This window comes from Sabethes cyaneus, chromosome 1 (assembly GCF_943734655.1).
Source record: "Sabethes cyaneus chromosome 1, idSabCyanKW18_F2, whole genome shotgun sequence".
Taxonomy (NCBI): Eukaryota; Metazoa; Arthropoda; class Insecta; order Diptera; family Culicidae; genus Sabethes; species Sabethes cyaneus.
The window spans coordinates 165,120,101-165,146,800 of NC_071353.1; the positions used below are offsets into that span (position 1 = coordinate 165,120,101).

A 26,700-nucleotide genomic window follows, 5' to 3' on the forward strand; every position below is an offset into this window, starting at 1 on the left:
CCACTTTTTATTCTTTTTCCGCGGTTTTTTTGCGCGATTTTCGCAATTTACGCGGTTTTTTACGCGAATTTCGGAATTCACGCGGTTTTTTACGCGATTTTCGGAATTTACGCGGTTTTTTACGCGAATTTCGGAATTTAAGCGGTTTTTACGCGATTTTCGGAATTTACGCGGATGTGCTCAAAACGTCCATTTTTTCGCGTACCGTCAAACGGGGTAACTTGCAACAGCAGGGTAACATGCAACAACGCTATATCGTTCCAATTTGCTGTACTTTTTGATCTGTTACTTCAATTCTTTATCTGTATCAGTCACTGAATCTTATTGGTAACACTTCAAAGAAGCCTTAGACACTGTTATGTTGATTTTATGCTGTTTTGATGATTTTTAAAAAATCCCACAAGATGGTGTCAAATTCATCGTCAATTTTTCGTTAGTAAAACGTTTGTGTCGTCCACAGGCACTTCAAATAAAAGAAGCCTAACATACATTTTTTATAGTAAAATAAACAATAAGGAAACAAAATAATTGATTTATGATGACTAGTTTTGTTTATCTTACTTGTTACCACGTTATTCGTGAAACAAGTACTTAAACGGGGTAACTTGCAACAGCTGGTAGGTATAAAAAGCTATGTTCCGTTACCTTCAAGAGGCACGTTATCATTAAATTTTGCATCAAACAATACTAAAGCACACTTGAAGAGTGTAAGATACTCTCGGTAAGCCGGAAATGTGCCAGTTTTTCTCTAGATATACTGAAAATGGCCATAGAAGAGGCCAAAACAAAAATAACCTCACGGAGAGAATCGACCAGCAATATGACAGTGTCTAATTACGATCACTCGTAACGTAATGAACATTCATATATTACGTAACCGAGATATCGATGATTTATAACTCTCCCGCTCCACTTCATGACGCGATTTTGCATAATGGATATACGACGTGTAATGCGTTGTTACGAAACTCCCGCTTCCCTAAGTGCGTAACGTAATATGTGAATGGTCCTTAAAAAAGGCAGCTCTATCGGATCCAGATAAGGAATATCAACTGCATGAATAATATTAAAAGTTATTTCTGTCTTTTCCGTTGCGGGGCTCATAATTTTTTTTCACCAACGTGACATAGGGCATTTATGCGTATATTCATAGCAAAAGCATTAAAAATCGCAAGTCGGATTATCATTTGCATATTCAAGTCAAAAGAAACTCATACAAATCTTTAAATTCGTTCAATTTCCAAAAAAATATTGCTTGTTGCAAGTTACCCCGTTTAAGGGGTTACTAGTAACAAATTAGTTAAAAAATTCTACAACAGCCAATATTGATCGCATATTTTTTCTCAATATGTGAAATTGTTCTATGGTAGACCTAATAACTTTGTATTAATTAAATGCCCTCAAATGTACTACAGATAAGTTTTCACTTCCACTCATAGTTGAGAACTGTTGCAAGTTACCCCGTTTGACGGTAGTGGTTAAATTCACAGTTTTTTTTACGCGAAATTTTGGTCTTTTTTACGCGACTTTTGGATTTTACGCGGTTTTTTTACGCAAATTCGGAATTTACGCGATTTTTGGAATTTACGCGGTTTTTTACGCGATTTTCGGAATTTACACGTTTTTTTTTACGCGATTTTCGGAATTTACGCGGTTTTTTACGTGATTTTCGGAATTTGCGCCGTTTTTTTACACGAATTTCGGAATTTACGCAGTTTTTCACGCGATTTTCGGAATTTACGCGGGACGTATCGTTCGCGTAAAAAGCGACCTGAGTGTACTAAAAAAAGAGAATGAACTGGTTTTATTTAAATAGGACTCGTTTCCCGCTTCATTTTTTTATTATCAGTCCATACTTTCCCTTTCCATAGTTTTTACACGTTTTTTGTTCATTTCTTTCCCATTTGCCGTCTTTTCTCTTCTCTTTTTTCTTTTTTTGCTTTCCGCTTTACCGCCTTTTCTGCTTTTTTAGTGTGTTTCTGTTTTTTCATTGTTTTCCTTTTTCCTCTTTGGTTTTTTATCTCCCATTTTTCGTCTTTTTCTCTATTTTCTGTTCCTTTTTGTCCTATTTTCCCGTGTTTTGTCCCATATTTCTCCTTTATTCCGTTTGGCCTCTTCCTCTCTTGACCTCTTTTTTCTCATTATTCTTTTCTCTTTTGATTTCTCTTATTTTCTGTCCCGTATTCCTTTTCTTGTTTCATTTTCCCTCTCGTATTCCCTTTTTCGGCCCGCTCTTTCTCTACTTTTCTCTGACTTTCCCTGTCTCGTTTTCCTCTGATCTGTTAGTCGTCTTCCTCCTTCGGTTTTCTCCGTTTCCAGAGTCGTTTCTCCTCTTTTCCTGTCTCGTTTTTTGTCATTTTCTACCCCTGTCAATCTTTTTTCTTTTTTTTTGCTCTCAGTTTTGGTCTTTTTCGTTTTTTCTCCTTTTCTCATCTGTTTTTGGTTCATCTATTCCGCTTTCCTCTTATTTTCTTCATTACTTTTTCCTACTTTTTTCCTTTTTTTGTTCTTTTCCTTTTTATACTTTTTTTCTGATTTTATTTTTTCCATTTTCTATTCTATATATTTTTAGATGAAAAATTGACTCTCATAGTTTGCATAGTCATTTTTTTAATATTTTCTTTCAACGATTTTCGTGTTTTCTCTTCTCTTTATCTCTTCTTTTCGTTTCATATTTTTCTAATTCTTTTTATCTTCCGTTTCCTTTCCGTTTCTCGTCTTCGTCTATGCCATTTTCCTACTTTTGATTACCCGTCTTTTCTGTCTTTTTATGCTGGTTTTGGCACACTTTTTCTTTTTCCTCCGGTTTTACTTTTTTATCTCCTGTTTTTTTTGTCTTTTTCTCTTCCGTTTTACTTTTTTCTTTAATCTTGCTATCCTGTTTTTCTATTCTTCTTTTTGTTCTATTTTCCCGTGTTTTGCCCCATACTTCTCCTTCTGTTTTTCTCGTCTGCTCTATAAGTTTTTTGCTTATTTTTTTCCCTTTTAGTTTCCCTTAAATTCTGTTCCGTATTCCGTTTTATGTTTCATTTTTCCTCTTTATCCCTTTCGTGTTCCCTTTTTATGCCCGCTGTTTCTTCTTCATCTATTCCTTCGCCCTTTTCTTTTCTCCCTGTTTCGTTTTTCACCCTCTTCAGTCTTTTTTCTTTTAGTCTTGCTTTTTAACTCCTTTTCTAATTTGCTTTTCAGTCATCTGTTCTTTTATATCCCGTTTTTCCCTTACCCTCTCCTTAATTCTCCACTCTTCCTCTCTCATCCTCTATCCTTGCCACTTGCGCTCTCTACCTTCTCTATTCCCATTTTCTCCCATGTTGAACAGGATTTTTTCAGGATGACACGTAAACAGCTAAAAGCAGTCTTTTTTTTAATTTGAATTATCTCAAATCTAGCCCTTTCTATTAATCAAAAATTTTCGTCTAAGACCTGCGCTCGCCAGTGATTTTGAACGAAAAAAAAAACAAAATCAGCCAATTCAGGTGCTAACCTGGGATACAAACTTTGAATAAGACCGACATTTCCTGTGCAAGGCCTTCCAGACAAAAAAAGTAATTTGTTTTTGTACTCTATCACAATAAAAGGCCAAATCCCTAACAACTCACCTCGAACCTTGCCGGTAACCGCTTCCACCGGATGCACCACCCACACGGAACGACGCACCACCTCCTCCTCCTGAGGAAGCCGCATCACCGCCGCCGGTCACCGTTCGGCTTCGGCTCTGCTCCTCCCGGTAGATGTCGCTGAAGTCCTCCTTTTGCAGTACCTGACCGTCGACGTTGGCGCCGATGCCGGCGAATGCCGCCACCGATTTGGTGCCGTAGTGCTCGGTGCTACTTTCGGTGACCCGAACGCGTCCGTCTTCGCCACGGTAGACCGTCCGGTTGCGGCTGGCACTGTACGTTACCGCTGGGCCGCCATTGATGCTGGTCGAATTCCAGCTGCTGCTGTGCGAATACTGATGGGAGGATCCGGTGGAACCTCCGGGGGCTCCGTAGCGTTGACCGCTGCCTCCGGCAGCAGCAGCAGCAGCAGTATCAGAAGTACCGGCAGCGGAATACTGGGAGTGTGCTTGCTGCGAAGCAGCACTTTGCGCGCGCTGTCGATGCACGTAGGAAGCATCCCCGGTTGATTCTTGATTCTCTTCGTCGTCCAGTCGACGTCTGTCCGAGTCGGTTAGAACGGTTTGTGTACGATGCACGTGCGTTGCTCCAGCGCCTTCAGCGCCGGCGCGGGAAGCTGAACTTGATCCGCCCGCACTAGAACCGTACGTTCCGTAGCTGCTGAAGCTGGATCCTCCAGCCGTAGTTTCGCTGCGCGAATATCCGGTTGAACTAACCGAAGATGAACCACCGGAAGTTCGATACTCCGTTCGGGAAGTGCTTCCGTGACCACCGGACGAGGCTCCTGCCTTTTCCAGGAAGCTTTTCCGTGGGCTTTCGATGGCCAAATCACGCGGGTTGACGTAGCTGCTCTGTTGGCACTTGATGTTGCCACTGGTTTCCGGTTGCACTAGAAGATACATCAGTGGATCACCATCGTTCGTTTCGTGAGGCCACAGGACAAAGAATTCCGCCTCGTCAATGGTCGACGGTCCTTCGTTGCGGATTTCGTAGATGTGAACAATCTGCGGACCAAGATGGTGCTCCGTTTCCGCTTCCTCTAGCGTGCGGTATTCCGTGTAATTGTATAGGAAACTATCCGGGCGGGACACTCCCGATATCGAAAGATCGGTTTTGATAGCGATTCCAACGCTTTTTTCGAAAATGTTGTCCAGATGGGATCCCTCCAACTCCGGGTTGGTTGAGTTGGCTTCCATGTAGAAGTCGTAGCTCGGAGCCATTCCAACCTTAATCGAAGGGGAAAGCAGTAGCTTAAAATTGACGATCTTTCCACTTGACAATGGATTTCCAATGTCACACTTCAGCGTACCGTTGGTCGCCCCCGGAGGGGGAGTACACAAAACAGTTACGTCTTTGATTTCTCCAACCTTCTCCACCCGTCGGAAGTTCAACTCCGGTGGAATGGACATGTAGAAGCCAGCTTCGAAGGCGTCTTCTCCGAAGTTCGATATCAGAACATCAACTCCCAGTAGTTTCGCAGATCCAAGCAAGTACTCGTCTACCATGTTCACCTCCAGGCGAAGATCCGGTATGCAAACGTTGTCCGGTCCGCAGTTCTTCTGAATGTTGATCGAATCCTTCTGAACTGTTCCCCGGTTCTGATCGAGCACCGGTTCAACCGTAGCCCGACGCCCGCGCTGCGCACTGGCGCTACTCTGCCGTAAACTGTACTTCATCTCCACCTCCAGCGGAGTAATCTTATCCCGAATATTCTCGGCAATGTAAACCCGTTCGCTCTTGCACTCCAGCTTTCCTCGGTACAACCTTACCGATTGGTTGCGAATGTGTCTTCCTTCTTCGTTGATGAAAAACAACCTCGGATTGCGTGACTTTTTCGAATCCAGCATCCACGATACCTCGATGTCCAGCGATGGCGGTACGTTGATGCCGTTATACTTCATGCAGGAGTTCACCATCGTGCAGGGAACCTGTTTGCGATCCCGTAGAGTACAGTTAAGATCATCCAGTGAGATGAGTTTGTTTTCCGTTTCAAACAACGTACTAGCCTCCATCACCGCAACCGGCCGGGACTTAAATACCAACGCCTTATCCGCTTCATAGGCTCCAACCACCATATCCGGATATTGGTTCCCATCAAGATCAACTCCACCAGCCACGGAAAATCCGAACGTCGAAATCCGGGAAACCCCGGCAATATCCTCCGCCAGAATAACCTGCGACGGTTTCGGCAGCGGTCCGGTTGACGACCCGTGATAAACATACACCGCACCCCGTCCATGCGGTCCATCGTAGGGAGCACCCACGGCAAAATCTCCAAACCCATCCAAGTTGATATCCCCCAGCGAGCAAACCGAAAGCCCGAATCTCGCCTTCGAATTAACGCCATCCCTCGTTTCCACCTCCTGGAACTTATTCACCTTATCCTGATAGATGATGTAAACCCGTCCGGTTTCATACTTCCCCTCATTGTTCGGCTCCGTATACATCGGAGCCCCAACGATCAGATCATCCAGCTTATCCCCGTCGACATCGACCACGGCTATCGAGTACCCAAAGTACGCCCCAATCTGCTCGCCCGTGATGTTCTGCTGATTGGTCATGTTCCAGGAGAAGATCAGTACCTTGCCGAGCAGGCCACCGCCTCGGGGCATCCCGACGGCAACGCCCATCGTGCCGTCGCCGTTGAAATCGCCCGTCGCCGACGAGTAGCCCAGATAGGAGTCGTCCTCCGACGAGGTGCTCTCGCCCGTCGCGTACACCTTGTCCCGCGGGTTGTTCAAGCTGAACGAGTAGATTTGACCTGGCAAGGGGAAAAAATCGTTATTAATCATCTTGGAAAGGCTTTTCCCAAACCGGGTTTGGGTTCAGTTTTGTTTTTTGATAGAAAGTTTTTTAACAAAACAATATTAAGCCCAGAAAAAAAAGAAAGAAAGAAACAAATTCGGGTTAGGAAGATTTTTTACTCTAGTCTAGAGGTTTTGGTTTATCTTAGGAAATTAGAAAGCGGTTTTTGGGTTTTAGGGTTTTTGTTTTTGCTAGTAAAAATATACACCACACACTTGACAGTTTTTGACAAGTGCTCTAACCGGGATCCGGCTTTTTCGGACGGATTTTGGTTGAGCTAGCTTATTATGTGTTGGTTACGAGTAGCGATGGATGTTTTTGTTTGTATTTTTTTTTTCGGAGAAAAAAGCAACTGTTAAAAGTCTCAACTAAAGTACTACATACTTCTATGGCGAGGGATTATACCGAAAGCTCACAGACAGAAAAATACTGGTGAAATACCTTTGTTTTTGTGATGGATACAGAAAGTGAGCCAACATTTAGTACGGATACCGTCCCAAAATGGTTTAGAGGTTAGAATTTCTACTCTAGTTTTGTTTCGCGATTTTAATGGTGTGGCAGCTATGTTAGATGTTTTTGATTTTAATTTGCATCCGAATGTGTTTTTCAATCTTCTTCACTTACTTTTTATAGACTAAAATGTAAACAAGTTAATACTCGCTCAGTAGTTCTGGACGTAGCAATGAAGAAAGATTGACTAACATAGTTTGTAATATGTAATTAAATTATAGTGATAAAAGCTTGTGGACGAAAGAAAACCAGGCTAGTTCTATGATAAAATTGCCCTAGTTTTTATGAGGCCATTTCATTTTTCTGATGAAATCCGTTTCAAGAAAACAACTGTGATTTGATAAAAATTATTGTCGAATATTAGCTTAATATGATGTCCATGGGATGATAAAAATGAGTTAATAATGAAGAATTCTTCATCAGAGAATCAACGAATGGAATGTTTTTTTTTTATAAAATAATCAAACAGTGTACCTATTCATCAATGAAACTTGACTTGACTTGACACTTTGCGCCAGCTTGTCTGTTTCCCGCCTGAAAGGCAGTTTTTAAATGAAGAATCGGGCACAGTCGAAACTAGACTGTAAAAATAAGAACCAGTTGTACGGTGGATATTGCTAGAACTTTAGTAAATTTCCCTCTACAATAACAAATAATGTTATCGTGAGATTTTTAGCAGAAAAAAGCGTCTATATAAATACAAAAAAATACATTTGATGTGTAGATCATCAACGTATGTTGATATAGATTGAATGTTAATGTAGGGTATGTTGCTGCATCGTCGTAATTGCCTATTCCCGTCCTATCCAACACAAATTATTAAAAATATCAGCGATTTTTTTGACAAAGTGAGCTGAGACCTATTTAAATGCCATTTTTCATTAAAGAATTCCTAGCAGCCAAATTTCTTACGTTTTCTCGTGCGACGAAGAAGAAAATGTCGACTAATCGTTTCTATTTCCGTCATTCATAAAATGAAAATAACTCACGCAACTCATTGTCCGTATTCTGCAGCCGGAAAAACTTGCCTGACCTGCAGAAATTTTGCAGAATAACCTTTGTCATGCCGTCCTACACAAATACATGCGCGTTAGCTTCGTAAACATTATTGTGATTTTTAGTTCGGACGATGAAAAATTTTAATGAACGGATTTTAAAACGGTACGACGAATTTAAGATATAAAGTAAGTTGCGTAATTTCAATAAAATGCTTTAATAATCACTTTTTAGTAAATTCAAAGTGCACAGATCGGAAAGTAACCCAAGCAGCACACTTTTCGCACTTATGGTTGCTGAAATTAGTCATAAATCGGTTGCCACAACTGTTTTGTAACAACTGTGCTACTAAGGAAGTGTGTTTGAGTCAAATCAGCAGCAGAACTTTTGGAGTATTCGTTAAATCCACCTAAGAAATGATGAAAATTAGAGTGGCTTTCCTTACTACGACGGGAATTAGAAATAAACCCTATGTTAATGTAGATTGAACGTGCAGATCACTTCATTTTATTGGCAAAACTTGAGGTGCCTCGTTTAACATAACTGAATGATGGAAATAATAGCGTATTGGCCGCACCTTATCTATAAAAATAGATGCTCACGGATCACACCGATTTACTTAAACGTCTCGGGCATATCACAAGGCAGACATTTGGGATCATTACTATTTTTTTATTATTTTTCAACACCCTGTGCACTGTTATGTCATTAGGTCGATTGTGAATTTATGCTGACGAACTAAAGCTTTATATTTTTGTACGTTCGGCAGCTGATAGCTAAACGTTGGCCATTCGAAGTAATTCGTGCGCGGCCTACGGGCCGTTTACGAGCTGATTTAAGAGATCGTACAGGGTCCGGCACTCGAAATACAACCAGACTTCAGACCGATGCACTATGGGCAAAAACGCGCGAAAAAACAGACGCAATTAAGATACGGCCTACAGGCTGATAAAATATAGGTGATCTTATGTAAAAATTTTCCAGAGAATCGCGTGGTGCCAACCCCTTAGTGTCCCATTTTGCTCATTTTCCCCTATTTTTAACATTTTCTTACATCTTTTGAGCTATACCCAGCAAGGTTTTGAGAAAACAAAACGTTAAAACATTATAATTTTGTGTGTCCGCAGAATCGAATAGGGCTTATCCCATTTAGTTTAGAGCATAATAATTTTTTTGGTTGAACTCGCGTTCCCAAGCCAACCATAGCAAAAGGGAACACAACCAATAAAATTGATGTGCTCTAAACAAAATGGGGTAAACCTTATTCGATTCTGCGGACTTTTTTACACAAAATTATTATGTTTTTGAGTTTTATTTTCTCGAAGTCTAGCTTGGTATAGTCCAATAAGTGTGAAAAAAATGTCAAAAATAGGGGAAAATGAGCCAAATGGGACATTTCCCGATGGCAAACAGGAAAGGGGTTGGCACCACGAGATTCTTCGGAGAATTTTACATAAGATCAACTATATTTTATCAGCCTGCAGGCCGTATCTTAATTGCGTCTGTTTTTGCGCTCGTTTTTGCCCATAGTGCGTTGCCACAACTGTCACACTGCACAGTTGTCCAAAAGGACGAAAAGTGAAACTTTTTTCGTAGCGTCTTTTAGCATTTCGGATCTTCAGCACTTTTGCTCGTACAAATACCGCCCATAATCTGAGAGTGTTAAACTTTAGTCATGGCTTACTCTGATAAAAATTTTAAAAATAACTTTTCTGGTATTAGTAGTTAAAGACATAGTTTCTTCAGCAAAGTTGTATAAAATATAAAAAAAAGCAAATTTTCTGAAGACAACATATCTATCCTCATCCGGTGCAGAACTATAGAGCGATTTATTAGAAAGTTCTTTAAAAAGTAGTTTTTTCATACATAACTTTTCTTGGTTGAATTTTGGAAAACACATTGTTCTAGGCAATTAAAGATGTTCTCAAAACACACGTTTTTGCAGAAGACCGAAAATCTCTAGGACAGCTACCGTCAAACGGGGTAACTTGCAACAGTTCTCAACTATGAGTGCAAGTGAAAACTTATCTGTTGTACATTTGAGGAAATTTAATTAATACAAAGTTATTAGGTCTACCATAGAGCAATTTCACATATTGTGAAAAAATATACTATCAATATTGGCTGTTGTAGAATTTTTTATCTAATTTGTTACTAGTAACCCCTTAAACGGGGTAACTTGCAACAAGCAATATTTTAATTTTAATATTTAAACAAATTTAAAAATTTGTATGAGTTTCTTTTGACTTGAATATGCAAATGATAATCCAACTTGCGATTTTTAATGCTTTTGCTATGAATATACGCATAAATGTCCTATGTCACGTTGGTGAAAAAAATTTATGAGCCCCGTAACGGAAATAACAGAAATAACGTTTTATATTATTCATGCAGTTGATATTCCTTGTCTGGATCCGATAGAGCTGTCTTCTTTAAGGACCATTCACGTAATAATATATGAATGTTCATTACATTACGAGTGATCGTAATTAAACACTGTCATATTACTGGTCGATTCTCTCAGTAAGGTTATTTTCGTTTTGGTATCTTCTATGGCCATTTTCAGTACATCCAGAAAAAACTGGCATATTTCCGACTTACCGAAAGTATCTTACACTCTTCAGGTGTGCTTTAGTATTGTTTGGTGCAAAATTAAATGATAACGTGCCTCTTGAAGGTAACGGAACACAGCTTTTTATATCTACCAGCTGTTGCAACTTACCCCGTTTAAGTACTTGTTTTACGAATAACGTGGTAACAAGTACGATAAAAAAATGTTTATTTCACTATAAAAAATAAACGTGTGTCTTCTTTTATTTGAAGTGCCTGTGGGCGACACAAACGTTTTACTGACGAAAAATTAACGATGAATTTGACACCATTTTGTTGGATTTTTTAAAAATCAACATAACAGTATTTAAGACTTCTTTGAACTGTTAACAACAAGATTCAGTGACTGATATAGATTAAAAATTGAAGTAACAGATCAAAAAGTACAGCAAATTGGATCTATATAGCGTTGGTGCATGTTAACCCGCTTTTGCAAGTTACCCCGTTTGACGGTACTTGAACTTTGCTGATCGTCGATCTAAGTCAGTGATAGCCAAAATGTGGTCCTTCGAATTATTAAATGAATTACTTATTCATGCGGCCTACGGGCCGTTTACGAACGGATTTGAATCAGTACAGAGTCCGCCACCTTTGCCGCAGCTGTCACACTGGCAGTAGCTGTCTATAAATTTTCTAAATAATAATTCTGAGTCAACTCGTTGTAATGATACTGGTTGACTTGCAAAAGGCCTTAGAGATGGTTATCAAAAGACTGTAACGTCGGCTGTAACTGAGGCGCGATGGACCGAGCTTTTCAGCCGGAGGAGCTGAGATGCTTTCTTGAAATTCAAAGTATCAAATTGGCATTTTTGCAGTAGTACAAAATTCTTGAGTAAAATAAGGCAAATCAGCCCCCTAGATGATATTGGACTGGCATCAGTGCTTAGAAATCACATATTCAATTTAAGCAATACGCCTGAATTGATGCAATATACTGCTCATTCTTTGCTGTTTCTAGTGCAGATGAAATGGACTCAGCATTGCCAACCTAAAACCAATGATTCGAGCGAATCACTTGCGTTCATGTTCGTGTTGTTCGTCCTACATTCATTCATTCTCGACAATAGTGAACGAAATCACCTGTGAATCATTCATTCATTTTGAACAGCCGACAACGACAAACGAAGCTACAATAAACGTAAACATTGCTCCAAAGTTTGAATTAATTTCCTTCAACTTCAACCACGTTTTGGTTGATTTTAAAAAACCAGGCAGTTTAAAAAACTAAACTTTGATACCTAAAGTATTAGTCAAGAGCAAAAAAATTGACTGACAGATTAGACAAATAATCATTCAACACTGCAATTCATGAATGAATTGTATTGAAGGGTAAAAAACTGAGAAAGATCAACACTGTCAGCAGTTCAGTAGTCATGTCCATGGGCGGACAGATAAAAGTATACTACCGGCGGTAAAACTGTACGCGCTGAATGCGTTTTATGTGCGTAGTATGTAAGCTAAGAGTGTGCTGTTATTGGTAGAGTTTCAGATTCGCAGTCTCGCCAAAAAATCTTGTGCCGTCTTGAAAAATTCCGATAGATTGGGAAACATTTAGGAATCCATCATTCAAGGAGATCCAGACAACCCAGCGTCGGCCGGTCAGACGGTAGCAGAGAACCGAAGACCTGATAAAGGACATAAAGGTGTTGAGCCAGGTTAGGCGACGATCGAAACTTTCGATTCGTAATGCGGTAAAAAACGATGTTTAAAAAACGAAGATACGAAGATCGACAGGCGAAGCAGCAGCACGATAAATACCTGAATGGCATGCAAGCGGACAACCGCGATAGTGAAAGCTGGAGGAAGTAGTGCAGCAAACAATGTAGATGTGTCACTCTCATCGATACGCAAGGTTAAAGAAGCCATGTAACGGCTAAAAAACAACACAGCAGCAAGAAAGGATGGCATTGCATTGGTCATTGGAGAGAAACTTACCAAAATGAGCCCGGGCAAATTGACCAGCTGTTCGCATCAATTGATTGTCAAGATTTGAGATACAAAACGATTACCAGAAGAGTGGAAATAATGGGTTATTTGTCCAAGAAAGTCGATGTGAGAACCACCGAGCGATCACTATCTGAATACCACCTTCATAGTCGCCAATAGCCAATAGATTCGTATGAAGTTGTTAAGGATCGGCCTACAACGGACCAAATCTTCACCCTGCGGCAGATCCTCTAGAAGTGCCGCGAATTCCGAGTCCTCACGCATCACCTGTTTATTGATTTCAAAACCGCATATGATAGAGTAAACCGACAAGAGCTATGGCAAATTCTGGACGAAAACGGCTTTCCGAATAAGGTTACGAGACTTATCAAGGATCCGATGGATGGGATCCAGTTTTGTGTGAAATCTCGGTTGGATTGACGGACTCATGTCGGAATCTCGCCCGGGATTTCGACAAGGAGATGCCTGTTAGGTAACGTTGCGATTGAAGGTGTTATAAGACGAGCAGTGATCGAAATGCGGGCAACGATTTTCAATAAATCCAATTAATTTATCTGCTTTACCGACGACGTGGATCGACAGAACATTTGTGGCGGTAGTAGACCAGTACGCCACACTAAAACGCGAAGCAGAGAAGATCGGACTAAAGATAAATACGTCTAAAACAAATACCTGCGGTCGAACAATCTAAACCTCCGTACAAAATGCACATTGTACAAAACGCTAATTAGACCGGTTGTTCTCTAGGGGTATGAAACGTGTACACTGCTAGAAGAGGACGTGCGAGTTCTTGGAGTCTTCGAATGGCAGGTGCTAAGAATCATCTTTCGCGGCGTGCATGAGAACGGTGTGTGAAGGCAAAGAATGAACCACGAGCTCGTGCGCCGCTATGACGAAACCAGTATTCAGAAAGTGACTAAAGCTGGATGGATACGACGGGCAGGACATGTTGCTAGAATGGCGGAAAACTATCCGGCAAAAATGGGTTTCGCATCGAATCCGGAAGGAGCAAGACGAAGAGGGGTACAACGAGTGAGGTTGCAAGACCAGACCGCCATGCACTGAATCATACGGGGGAATTACGTTATGCAGGCCTTGTTATTAAACCTAAGGCCAACTAAGTAAGTAAGTAAAACACGATGAAGGCACAAATCCGAAACGACAAACAAAAACAATAATGACGAAACCTCGCACCAGGAAGCTGTACCAGAAACGTCTAAAATAGAGTATTTCTCTGTTATGAAGACTTGAAATTGACAATCGTTCTGATTACGATAGAAGAATTTTGGACCAAATACAGAACATGGCTTCTGGACTATAGGACGAGCTGGACTATAGGAATCTGAACGAAATAAAAATTCTAGAACTGAATTACTTAAATTGTAATCAGTTGCTAATGCCAGAACAATCAGGCTATCGAGAGGGACCCTCTTGTGAAACTGTATTAAATCTGGTAAGAGCAAACTGGAGAGAAAAAATCGAAGCTAAAGACACTATTGTTGCTGTATTTTTGGATATAATACGCGCTTTTGAAACAATTTAAACGCCCTTATTGTTACAAACCTTGAAGCGAATTGGTATGGGCATATAAGTGGTTTAAAAGCTATTTGTGAGACAGAATTCAGAAGGCTCGCTTTGAAAACTTGCATTCTGGTTCCATTGCTAATCACTTGGTGTACCGCAAGGAAGTGTATTAGGGCCCCTTTTATTTATAATTTATATAAATGCCATGACGCGAGTTTTACGGTCCAAGGGCGTATTAGAGCTTGTTTCCGTACTTCCTGGTTCTAAAGAACGAGATTGGTTGAAAAGTAGTAAAAAGCATAAAAGGAAGAAAGGATGAAAAACACGGACACTTATGGGAGGGATAATAAGCAGTTCACTCACGCTACAAGGTGAATAGTAATAATTGGCACTATTTTTTGGGCGTGTTCAATTAAAAATGGATTAATCACAGATGTGTGTTTTTCGTTCAGTGTGTATTTAAATATCAACACTCCCCAAACCTGACCGTAAATGCACTGTGAGGGCACCGAAAGCCATCAAACGAGTAAGAGAGCAAATTCCACAAAAACCAGACATAAGATGACCAAGGAACTAGGAATTTTGCAGTCAATGATGAAGGATATTTTGAAAGATGATCTTCGATTGATTCCATACAAAAAACAACGGGTGGCACGGTTCGACTGAAAAGCAGAAGGTCAGCTGCTCAAACGGCACGGTGATTGTGAAATTCTGTTTTCGGACGAAAAAACGTTCCTGCTACAGGATACAAGCAACAAAATGATCGAATATATGCAGCACATCTTTCTGATATTGCTTGAGACAAACTGGCTCGGCAAAGGTTCCAGAATTTTTCCAGGGTGATGATATGGGGATGTTTCTCCAAAATTTGAAGGTTCCATTGTTGTTCATTAAACCTGGTGTTAAAATCAACACCAAATATTACACCGATAATTTTTTGATGAATCATTTGCTTCACATTGTCAAAAAACGGTACAAGAATGCATCATGCTGCTTCCAACAAGATTCTGCACCGTCTCACCTGGCGAAAGCTATACAGGCTTGGTGTTAGGACAATCTTCTGGATTTTATTTCTTCGAAAGAGTGGCCTGCCTGTTTGTCTAATTTGAATCCTTTCGTTTTCCCCTATATATTACCCTAGATATAGGGTTGAATGCTAGGCGAACTATGGAGCACCCAAAGCGTTGACTGTGAATACTTTCAAGCAACGTTTGGAGAAGATTTGGGAGGAAATGCCTCAGAATATCGTGCGTGCCAGCTGTAACACTTTTCAACAACGAGTGCGACTGGTAATTAAAGCAAAGGTAGAAAGATTTGAATTGGACTAATTCCAAGGCCAATGTTATGGATTTACACGAAATACACTCAAAATTAAAATTTATACAAGCATCTTATTTTTGTGACCATTTACTTTACTGACAGTTATTACTACTCTACTCTGTATTGTGTGATACTGCAAAAAGAACAAAGTGCGGAATGCAGAGAAAACAGCTGGACGAGATCACAATAGTTCCAAATGCTGGTCGCCGTGATAATGTTTATACAAAAAAGCTGCGCTAACGTAGAACTACGAATGTAGATTCAAATCGATAACGCTGCACATTTTTCAAATGTTTCAAAGTTTTGTTACGCAAATTTATAATTTTGTTAGATTAGATCAAGCTAATACTTTCCAAATGCCAAAATTTCCAAATATTCCGTCTACCGCGTTTTTATACAAGACTTTAATTTAGAATATATTTCTATAGCATATCCTTTTAATCGGTTGAACAGGAAAGGTATGTGCGTTCTTTTCTTCAACGGTTTACTTTCAGTACATCAACTTCGTCTAGATAAAGTTCAAATGATAAAATGGATAGAAGGGTAGCGGTAATTGAAAGGATAGTTTTACACTTTTACAAACTTGTTTACTTTCAGGACATCAACTTCGCAAAGGTTCAATGGAATCAAAGTAAACGAAGCCGTAGGTGTATGAGATTGTTTGTCGTACCGGACCTGGGAAGCAAAAGAGTGCTTCCATGTGATTGGTCGATTCGTTGTTTCTAGACAATGTCCAATATTTATGCTTTTTTCAATAGTGTTTTGACAAACTATTTTTATACTCTCAAGTCGCTTTTTCCTCGAAGGATACGTCCCACGTAAATTCCGAAATTCGCGTAAAAAAACCAAAGTTACGCGTAAAAAAAACTTTGTGGATTTCTAAAAGCGACTTCAGTGTATTTGCTATATTAATCAGTTTTTAGCAAAATTTCTGATCGATTGATGCAAATATCTCTAAAATCCATTGAAAAATGGCTGAGGGCTCATGCTCATTTCTCGTACTTCTAAAGTGCACCCCAATATAGAAAACAAAAACGTAGTTCTATGTTAAAAAGACTTGTTAAATGGTCTGTTTTCCTAGTTGCAGATGGCACTCTAGTGCAGTAAACAAATAGGTAGTTCCACATTGAAATATTTTCCAAAAAAGACATAGTTTGTAATGTAAACAAAGTATTCTAAATATGTTGTAATGTTATTTGGAATTAACGAATGATAAACCTATTGCTAAAATGTGTGTATTTGTGGTGACGAAAGCGTGAGTGTGGTGCTGTGTGCGGATCAGTCGTACAGTGGTCCAAAAGGGCGAAAAGCGGAACTTTTTTCCTAGCATCTTTTGCTTTCATTTTATCATTTATGGTCTTCAGCACTTTTGTTCGTGTGAGTATCCCCCTTAATCTAACACTGTCGAAAGTTCGTCATCGATTACTATAATGAAAATAAAAAGAACTTTTTTGTGTTAGGAAATATAGACATAGCTTCTTCAACAAAGTTGTAAATATTGTAAAAACAAGCAACTTTGCTGAAGAAATAAAATTTCTATCTTTATCGAGTGCTCAACTATAGGGCATATTCTTTAAAACTTCTTTAGAAATTGGTTTTTCATACTTAGCTTTTGTTAGTTGCATTTTACAAGTTTTTGCAGAAGACCGCAAATCTCTTGTACCTTTGCTTGCTGAGTTATCGTATATTCAAGCTTCAAATTTCCATAGCTTCACGAGCCCATGGGGTAAAATGGGGCAAGCGGATTTCTCAAATTAGCGCTTCATCTTAAAGCTAAAGTCGAGTACTATAAACTTGTATGGGTTGCGCTTGTCCCCAACCACCCAAATGAGAGTATGACAAGCATACGTTTTATGCATTTCGCGTTCGCTAAAGGCTCGATGCACGTCCATTGTTTTGTGTTAGTAGATAAACACATGCTTTCTTCGGCAAAGTTGTAGAAAATATAAAGGTAAACAACTTTGCTAAAGAAATGACATTTCTATCTCTATCGAGTGCAGAGCTTCAGAGCATTTTCTTTAAAATTAGTTTTTTATACTTGCCTTATGTTGGTTGCTTTCTACAGGAATATATGGTTCTAGGCGATTATTGTAGGACTCCAAATACACGTTTTTGTAGAAGATTGCAAATCTCTAGGACCTTTCCTATCAAAGTTATCGCTTTTGGCTCGTGAAGTTAAGGAAAAATAAAGCTTAAATAAGCGATAACTTTGTAAGGAAAGGTCATAGAGATTTGAAGTCTTCTGCAAAAACGTGTATTTTAAGAGGTTCGATAATTGCCTAGAACATTGTATTCTTGTAAAATGCAACTAACAAAAGCTAAGCATGAAAAACCAATTTTTAAAGAAATTTTGAAGAAGATGCCCTATAGTTCAGCACTCGATAAAGATAGAAATTTTGCTTCTTCAGCAAAGTTGCTTGTTTTTACAATAGTTACAACTTTGCCGAAAAAACTATGTCTATATTTTCTAACACAAAAAAGTTATTTTTTTATTTTCATCATAGTAAGCGATGACTAACTTTCGACAGTTTTAGATTAAGGGGGATATTCATACGAACAAAAGTACTGAAGACCATAAAGGATAAAATGAAAACAAAAGACACTAGAAAAAAAGTTCTACTTTTCGCCCTTTTGAACTACTGTGAGTCGGTACGTATGTTTTGACATATGGGTAAAAAGCAAGCGATCAAGCCAACATGTGTCATCGCAGGGTTGGTTGTGGCGGCGGTACAAGAAGGGTTCGTAGCACCGCCACGCGTTGTTGGTAACTCATGGTAATGGGCATGTTGTGGGTGAGAGCGCAAAATGGTCGAACGATAGGCGTAAACGAAAATGGTCGACGACACTGTTGATTGGTTGGTTGGTTATGGTTTGGTTTAATCTTTTACTCTACTCGAATGGCGCTAGTTTTTTTGGGGTTAGGGCGAACGACACGTCCGGTGGACGTGTGATGTGGTGGCGCGAAGAAAGAGGTTTTAATCAAAATGGTGGGCGATGAACGGTAGCTAGCATCAGTAGTAGTGGTTTAGACAACAGAGTTTACAGTACTCGGATGGTGTTGTTTTGATTTGGTTTGGTTGGTTGAAGTTGATCAGTAGAAGTAACAAAAATTAACTAGAAATAGGCAGGTAAAAGCTAGTTTTTTGTTTTGCTTTTCGAATATCAAGTGGCACTTTTTTTTGCTGGTGGTTACCTCCTTCGCCAAACTGACCATATCGCGGGGGTTTATAGGGGAACACAGCTTCGGTATTAATGGAATACACTTGTCCTGAAATCGATTAAGATTGGTTTTTTTTTTGTTTGAACAATGCGGTTGGGGCATGTGGCGGTGTGTGATTTTGGTGGAGCACGTGCACAACACGGGTGTAGGCGGGGTTGCACAGGGGGGGAATGAAAAAAAAGAAAAAATAAATTGATAAAACTTTGTTGCGTGGACAATTGTTTATGTTGTAGTTGTTGTGATTTTTCGAGGGATTTGCAAGGGTAGTGAGCCTCTAGGGGAGACTGTCTGTATTTGATGGGGTGTTTTTTTTGTTTCAAGCAAAAAGGAAGGTGAGCTTGTTCGGTCTGAACTTTTCTATGACAATTCCTAACGACTGTTCAGAGTAGTTATTCAGCACAACGCGTCAATCGGTTTAATTCAACCCATCACTAAAAAAATACTTACCAATTTAGATTTCAAACCAGATTGTGAGGAGTCAAAGAAAATGGGATGCTAAAGTACAATGACTGCCACTCGGGTAATTCTTATCTCAAATAAGAGCGATGGGACACGGCAGGTTTGGTAATTGCAAAAGGCAAGGGGAAAAACTCACTGCAAACTTTCTACTGGCTAATTTACTCTAAAAGGCGGGATATGCGTCATAATTATCGGGGGCTATCTACAAACTACCACGCACACTTGCTGTGCCTCGTTTCGATGACTTGGATGGCTTTCAATCAAACTCGCTTTTCAAGAAGACACTTCACAAAACGCGATAATGAAAATCGTGCATTCTCCTAGGGCTAATTGGATGTAATTTGCGTTCTTCGTTGCACTTGTACTGAGAGCGGAATGGGACAAGGGCGAGCGACCAAGACAATGAGATGCAATATTTTCCCAGTACGTACAGCGACTCACCCCTCGGCTGCCAGCAACAGCTCGTCGGCGCGCGTTGCGCTAGTGTTAGATCGAAGCAGGCTTCGAGATATGATTTCAATCGAATTCCTTCAATCATGACCAGCGGCAGGCACAGGGCGAGATGATGCACCAACAAAGGGATTGAGTGGCATGTGGGACCGACGGACGGACGGATGGCAGGGGTTCGGAATGTGTGAATGACAATTGATAATGGTCGAAGGAGTGAGAACTTGTGTCAATTACCTTGCCAATAGTAGCTTCCGGGTGCGCCCACAAACACTCGATCGCCAGTCTGAAATGGAGAAGAAGAGAAGAAAATAATAATGCCATGAATTATTATTATGATTAATTGCAATTGGTTCGTTCAGATATGGTTGGTCTTGGTGCGTGCGTGTCGTACGACGTGAGAAGGGACGAACGGGCAATTATGTAATTGAACTGGTCCTCAGAATCGATAAAGAAGGGTTGACATTTTTGATAGGTTACGGGGGTTATCTGCTGGCGACATCTAAGAAGAAATTGTTCATTCGTTTTATGTTTTTCGATTGTTGCAACAAACGAGCCTGTTGAACTAACAATGATGTATTGAATGTCCGCCAGCAATATAAAAGGTAGCAATGAGCTGTTTAATGTCCGTTCAAATTTCGTCCAAGCAAAAAAGTCCACAGAAAAAAAGGAAACAAACCATTATAAGCTAATAAATCAAACGGAAAATTGTACTCTCTCTCCGAACAAAAGTGCAACAATACTAAATAAATCATAAATTGACCGCGGACAAAACACCGACTGTGAAGTCACAGAGTGAACGAAAAGGATACCACTTGAAAGGGCAAACAATACTCAATCAAGAATTATGTGACCATCGATCGGAAGTCAATTGCTGCTGCTGCTGCTGCCAACCTTCTTCTTCGGTTTACCAACTTGTCATCGCGTCGTCATATCCGTCTGATTCGGTTGTGGCCCGGCAAAAAAAAAGAAGAAGATCGAACATTCACTCGATCGAATCGAATCGACACAGTAGCGGCAATAAAATTACGATCGGTGAGTCGCCGCCAGCTTAGCAGGCGGCGGCGGCGGCCGAACGAAGAAGGCACCTGAATAAGAGTATAGCAGTAAGTCGACGAAACGACAAGAGATGACAACAAACAGAAGAAAAACATGCCGTTTTTGTCGGCATTGTATACAAATCGATGAGCAGGAACAATCGGCGAGGTAATAAATATAAAATTTCATATTGAATTGTAATATTTATATAAATGTCGGCGGATTGTGGACGTTTCTACATGGCTTTATTGTTTTTCCCTTCGTATGGGAAATTACCAATATAAATGGAAGCTCGCACAGGACGAGATGGTTAGATTTTTACGACTTTTTTTTGCAGTTTCCCAAATTTCCTCAATTGAAACCATCCTGACGTTGAACATGGTTTATCGTTCATCTGTCAGAAAACGCTTTGCACAAACCCCGAAAGCTCCCATCCCCCCTAACCAGAAGCATCACCCTCCGATCGAATTGTCAGCACAATGATACTGTATATCGCATTACACTATAATCAATTCGCACATTTCACGAACGAACGAACGAATCCCAAACCCAAGATCCCGATCCGATAGGGGGAGACAACCGAATAAACGGACGGACGGACGGACCGAACGAACGAACGGAAGAAAGGAACACCCTTTCCCGGCGAAAACGAGGGGAGACACCGACATGGAATAATTCACATGTCTCCGTGGCTCTTAATGTATTTTAAAAGTTCTCAATTTGTCATGTTTTTTGCGGATTTACTTTTTTGCGGAATGTTTCCTCGCATTTGCTTGCAGAGCACAACCATGGCAATACAATGTGGACGAGATCGTCCTCTCCGCTCAGCTCAGGGTGGGACAGAATGGGACGGGGCAAAACGGGACGCGCGATGCGCATTGTTTACCTTCCTTATTTATTATTGGCCTGTCCAGTTGCGCAGTCTGGGCGCGGTGCATTGCATTGCATTGCATTACCGCCGGATCCGATCGTCTGGCTGGGTCTGGCTGAGCTAGGGATGCTGGTCTGACTGCGAGATGGGCCCCGATTCTGCCCAAAACAGGGCACAGCGAAAGCGAATATTCATGTTCCCAAAAAGGGTACTAAAAGGGCAAAACAAAAACAACAACAGCAACAGCAGCACATGCGCGCGAGCAGTAAGATAACATTGTAGGAAGAATGTTAAAAGCTGTGTATGCTAATCTGTTTTTGATTCTTCTCTCTCTGTCGTTTTGGTGCAGATTTCCTTTGGGGAAAGGTAAGAAGAGGGGTGATGGAGTACATTTCTCCATTGATTAGGGTAGGCTGCGGATTTATGGGCTAATGAAATTAAAACTAAAATAAGATTTTACACTATCCCGAATACGACTAGCTATAATGTATGACCATATTTGTAATAGACAATCAAAAACAGTAAAATTTTCATAGATTTTCATAGACGGCCAAAGGCCACTTAGATCCCTTACAACTCTTTAGTCACTTCTCACTACTCACCTATTTCTCACTATTTAATACTCACTATTCACTATTTACTTTTCACTAGTTCTCACTCTTCACTGCTTCTCACTTCTCATTACTTCTCACTACTCACTCTGCAATACTCTTTTCTCATTACTCACTTCTAATTACTCAAATATCACTATTCACTTCTTACAAGTTACTAATCTTCTTCTCGGAACTGACTGTTCACTATTCACTTTTCACTACTCACTTCTCATTGCCCGATTCTCACTACTTGCTTCTCACTAGTTACTACCTGATTCTCACTACTCACTATTTACTTATCCATTACTCGCTTTTCGCTAATTTTCACTTCTCACTGCTCATTTCTCATGTTTACTTCTCACTATTCAATTCTCACAACACACTTCACACCACTCACTTCTGGCAATTTCTGACTCATTTCTCATTACTCAATTCTCACTCTTCGCTTCATTACTTCTGTTTATCCGCTTCTCACTAGTTACCACCCACTACTCACTATTCACTTCTCACTAGTTACTACTCACTACTCAATATTCACTTCTCACTGATCACTTGTAGCTTCTCTTTAGTCACTTCTCACTTTTCACTACCCACTTTCTGCCATTCGCTACCTCACTTCCGCCACTTTTCTACTCATCACTACTCACTTTTCACTGCTTTCCACAGCTCATTTTGTACTACTCACGGTTTACTTCTCACTGCTGTCCACTCATTCTAATGTGTGTTTTCCAACAGAAGATGATGGGTTCTGCCCACATGACGATGGCCTCAATTGGGGGTTTCTCCATCTCATCCATGGAAACCAATCAGGTCAGATGGATCAAGATAAATAATTAAACATATAAACTATTCCTTCCTTGATTCTAACTTCAATTCTCATTACTCAATTTTCATGACACACTTTACACTACTTGCTTATTGCATACTTCTGTACTTACTTATTATTACTCACTTCTAACAACTCACTTGTTATTTCTCTTTAGTCACTTTTCATTTGTTACCACTCACTATGCACTTCTATACCATCACTGCTCACTTTTCACTACAGGAATACCTCGATATAAGACAATTTATATTTTTAAAAAGTTGTCTTTTATCGAAATTGTCTTATATCGAAATCTGATTTTTTCAAAAAGATTTGCATTAGCGGTCGCCAATTTTGCTCTGTATTGTGTTATTACGTTTTTTGAACTATTTATTGTCGTTTGAACTATTCGTTTTTTACAACTTTTAGGGTTATTTGGAAATAATGAACATGTTCATAGCGCCGATTTTATAATGGAAAATTAGCTCCGGTATCGTTACCAGCTACGTCAACGGAATTTGTCTTATATCGAGGATCGACCAAACCTCGTGATTTTAGTCATGACCTTGAAATGCGGTCAGCCATACATTAATATTTTTGACTTTTTTTACTTTCGCTTACCGTCCCTTCAATTGTAGAACCATCGTTTCTTATATCGAGGCAAAAATTGTCTTACATCGAGTTGTTTTAAAACGAAATGATCTTATATCGAGGTATCCCTGTACTCATTTCTCACAACTCACTTTTCATTTATCACTACCTACTTCTCACCCCTTACTATGTACTCCCTTCTCATTTCCAATTATCATTTCTCATTGTTCACTTCGCACTACACTTCACTTCTCACTATTCTCTTCTAAATTCTCACTGCTTACAGGTAATTTCTCTTTAATGATTTCACTATACTCCTATTATTTCTCACTTTTTAATTCTCACTATTCACTATTCACTTCTCATTACTCGCTACATTACTCATTACTTGCTACTTCTCACTACTCACAAATTACGAAAATCTCGCTGTTCATTTCTTATTAATTACTTCTCGCTGCTCACTGTTCACTTCTCACTATTTACTTTCTACTACTCATTTCTCATTACCTAATTCTCATCACTCATCACTCACTACCTACTTATCACTACTTATTTCTCATTATTTAGTTCTCACTACTCGCTACTCACTACTTCCATATCACTAGTTAATACTCGCTTCTCACTAATCGCTTCTCACTAATCAATCATTGCTCACTTGTTACTTCTCTTTAGTTACTTTGCTCTACTCACTTTTCGCCACTGTTCCCTTACCCTTTTTTAGGTCCCTTACCTTTTTTAGGAGGCTCCCATACAAATGGAATACAAATTTCCTCATAACTCGAGAACTAATCAAGCAAATGGAACCAAATTTAGCATGCGGGCAGGGTTGCCACATGCACAGATTATTCTGTGTTTAACAGATATTTGAAAGAAATCACCTGTACAGAATCTGTATGCATAGAATACAGATTTTCGCCAAATTACTCAGATTAAACAGATTTTTTAGCTTTTACATGAGAGTGAAAGAGACGGAAATAGTCAGCAAAATGACTCTCTATCTTTTTCACTCTCATTGTTTTGCATTGGACAGATTTTTACACAGATATTTTTCCTCACCGTACCGATTGTTAGATTTTTCCAACAAAAAATACAGAATTATATGTGGCATCCCTGCATGTCGGTGTTTTTGTTGGAAATTTTTTTCTTTGGTAAATTGAGACCCCCCTCTTTAGGAGGGGAAAAATGACCCCTCTCCCTTTTAGGAGGGGGGGCTTCCATACAAATGAAATACAAATTTCCTCATAACTCGAGAACTAATCAAGCAACTGGAACCAAATTTCTCACTTTTTAATTCTCACTATTTACTATTCACTTCTTACTACTCTCCATTCACTACTTCTCATTACTCACATTAATTACTAAAATCTCGCTGTTTATTTTTTACTAATTACTTCTCGCTACTCACTGTTCGCTTCTCACTATTCACTTTCTACTACTCATTTCTCATTACGTAATTCTCATCACTCATCACTCACTACCTACTTATAACTACTTATTTCCTTTTATCACTGCTTATGCTTATTTCTCACTACTTCCATCTCACTAGTTAATACTCGATTCTCATTACTCACTATCCACTTCTCACTAATCACTGCTCACTTGTTACTTCTCTTTAGTTACTTTGTATTACTCTTCGCCATTCTGTTCACTTTTCTACTTATCACTACTCACTGTTCACTGCTTTTCACTGTTCATTAATCGTTTTTCACTCCTTCTTACTGCATACTTCTACTATCTTCTCCTAATTATTCATTTCTCATTACTCACTTCTCACTACTCTTCACTACCCATATTCATTTCTCATTACTCAATTCTCACGACAAATTTTACACTACTCGCTTATTAGTAACCTCTTACTTCTTAAGTAATTGCAAATTATTTTAAAAGTTTTTGTTATCCCTCATCCCCCTCCCCTCTTTGAAAATGGCTTCAAAAATCGTGAGGCAAAACATAGCCTAAAGCCTAAAAGTCGACCGAAAAGTTTTCTTTCAATTTTGTTTCACTTTTGGTAGGTTTCCGCAGGGAAAATGTTAACATATATATATGAAAAGCACGAATAAATTTGGTTTTCACGGTTAAAATTTAAGTAAAAACGCTTTTAATCCCCTCCCCCCGCTCCTTTCAATTGCCCGACATCGGAAGGACAAAATTTTTATAAAATATTTATACTGAGTTTCTTAATATTGCTCACTTATTTTTTCTCTTTTTATTACTCACTATGCACTTCTCACTTGTTCTATTCTCCCACAGCTCACTTTTCAGTTCTCACTACGAACTACTCCCTTCTCATTTCTCTTTACTCTCTTCTCACTACACTTCACTTCTCACTATTCAATTCTCAATTTAAATCTCTACATCTCACTTTCCATTAAGGCTTGTTCGCGACAAAATTTGGACACCCCCAAACATACACAGTTTCGGAAATACATTAACAATGAGTGAAATATTTTGCAGAGTGGTAGGCGTATGTCTGTTCTTTTGTGAAAATATAACACTTCTTTATATTACAAGCGCTCAGCGTAAAATGGCGTCGAAAGAAGAGCAGGTGCGAAAAGCAATTGTGTGCGGTCGAAATAAAAATCCGGATCTCTCGTTAAGAAAACTTGCCAAAAAGCTTGGATTTCCTCCAAGCACTGTTCACAGTGTTTTAAAATCGTTCGATACTCACTTGACAACAGCTAGGAAGAAGGGAAGTGGAACAAAAACGGATTTGAGGAACCACCACAAGGATGCGAAGGTAAAACAAATATTACGGAGGAGACCAGATCTTTCTGTACGTACCATTGCTCGTAAAATAAAAATGTCGCCAACACGTGCTCGTGAGCTTTATCGCGAAGTTTCCATGCGTTTTAATGGACGATGAAACGTATGTCCTAGAAGACTTTAAACAGCTTTGTGGTATGTCTTTTTACACTGCCATGAAACGGAATGGCGTTGCAGAGCATTTTAGGACAAAGAAGAAAGCCAAGTTTCCTAAAAAATATTTAGTATGGCAGGTCATATGCAGCTGTGGTCGTGCAGGCAAAAGTTACATCACTACGGGAACGGTTAACAAGGAAGTATACCGTGAAGAATACCTGCAGAAACGATTGTTTCCGTTCCTACACAGCCATGATGTACCCTCGCTGTTTTGGCCTGATTTGGCAGCCTGTCACTACGCCAAAGATGTTTTGGAATAGTATGATGCTAATGGAGTCCATATTGTACCGAAGGAGGCGAATCCACCTAACTGTCCAGAGTTACGCCCCATCGAGCGGTATTGGGCTTTGGTGAAGAGAGAGCTGTCCCAGCACAAACAACAAACAACAACTATAGATAAAATTCGAAAAACTTGGACAAACGCAATT

General features: G+C 39.7%; 1 protein-coding gene across 1 annotated transcript in view; it reads right to left on the reverse strand.

Moving 5' to 3' along the window:
• Window positions 1-26,700, reverse strand: part of LOC128744005 (integrin alpha-PS2) — a 165,378-nt gene that overhangs the window by 6,931 nt on the left and 131,747 nt on the right. Inside the window, exons 6-7 of the mRNA XM_053840744.1 lie at window positions 19,693-19,741; window positions 3,600-6,378 (exon numbers count right to left, since the gene is read on the reverse strand). Coding sequence (XP_053696719.1) covers window positions 3,600-6,378; window positions 19,693-19,741 — 2,828 coding nt within the window. The remainder of the gene's footprint in view (window positions 1-3,599; window positions 6,379-19,692; window positions 19,742-26,700) is intronic.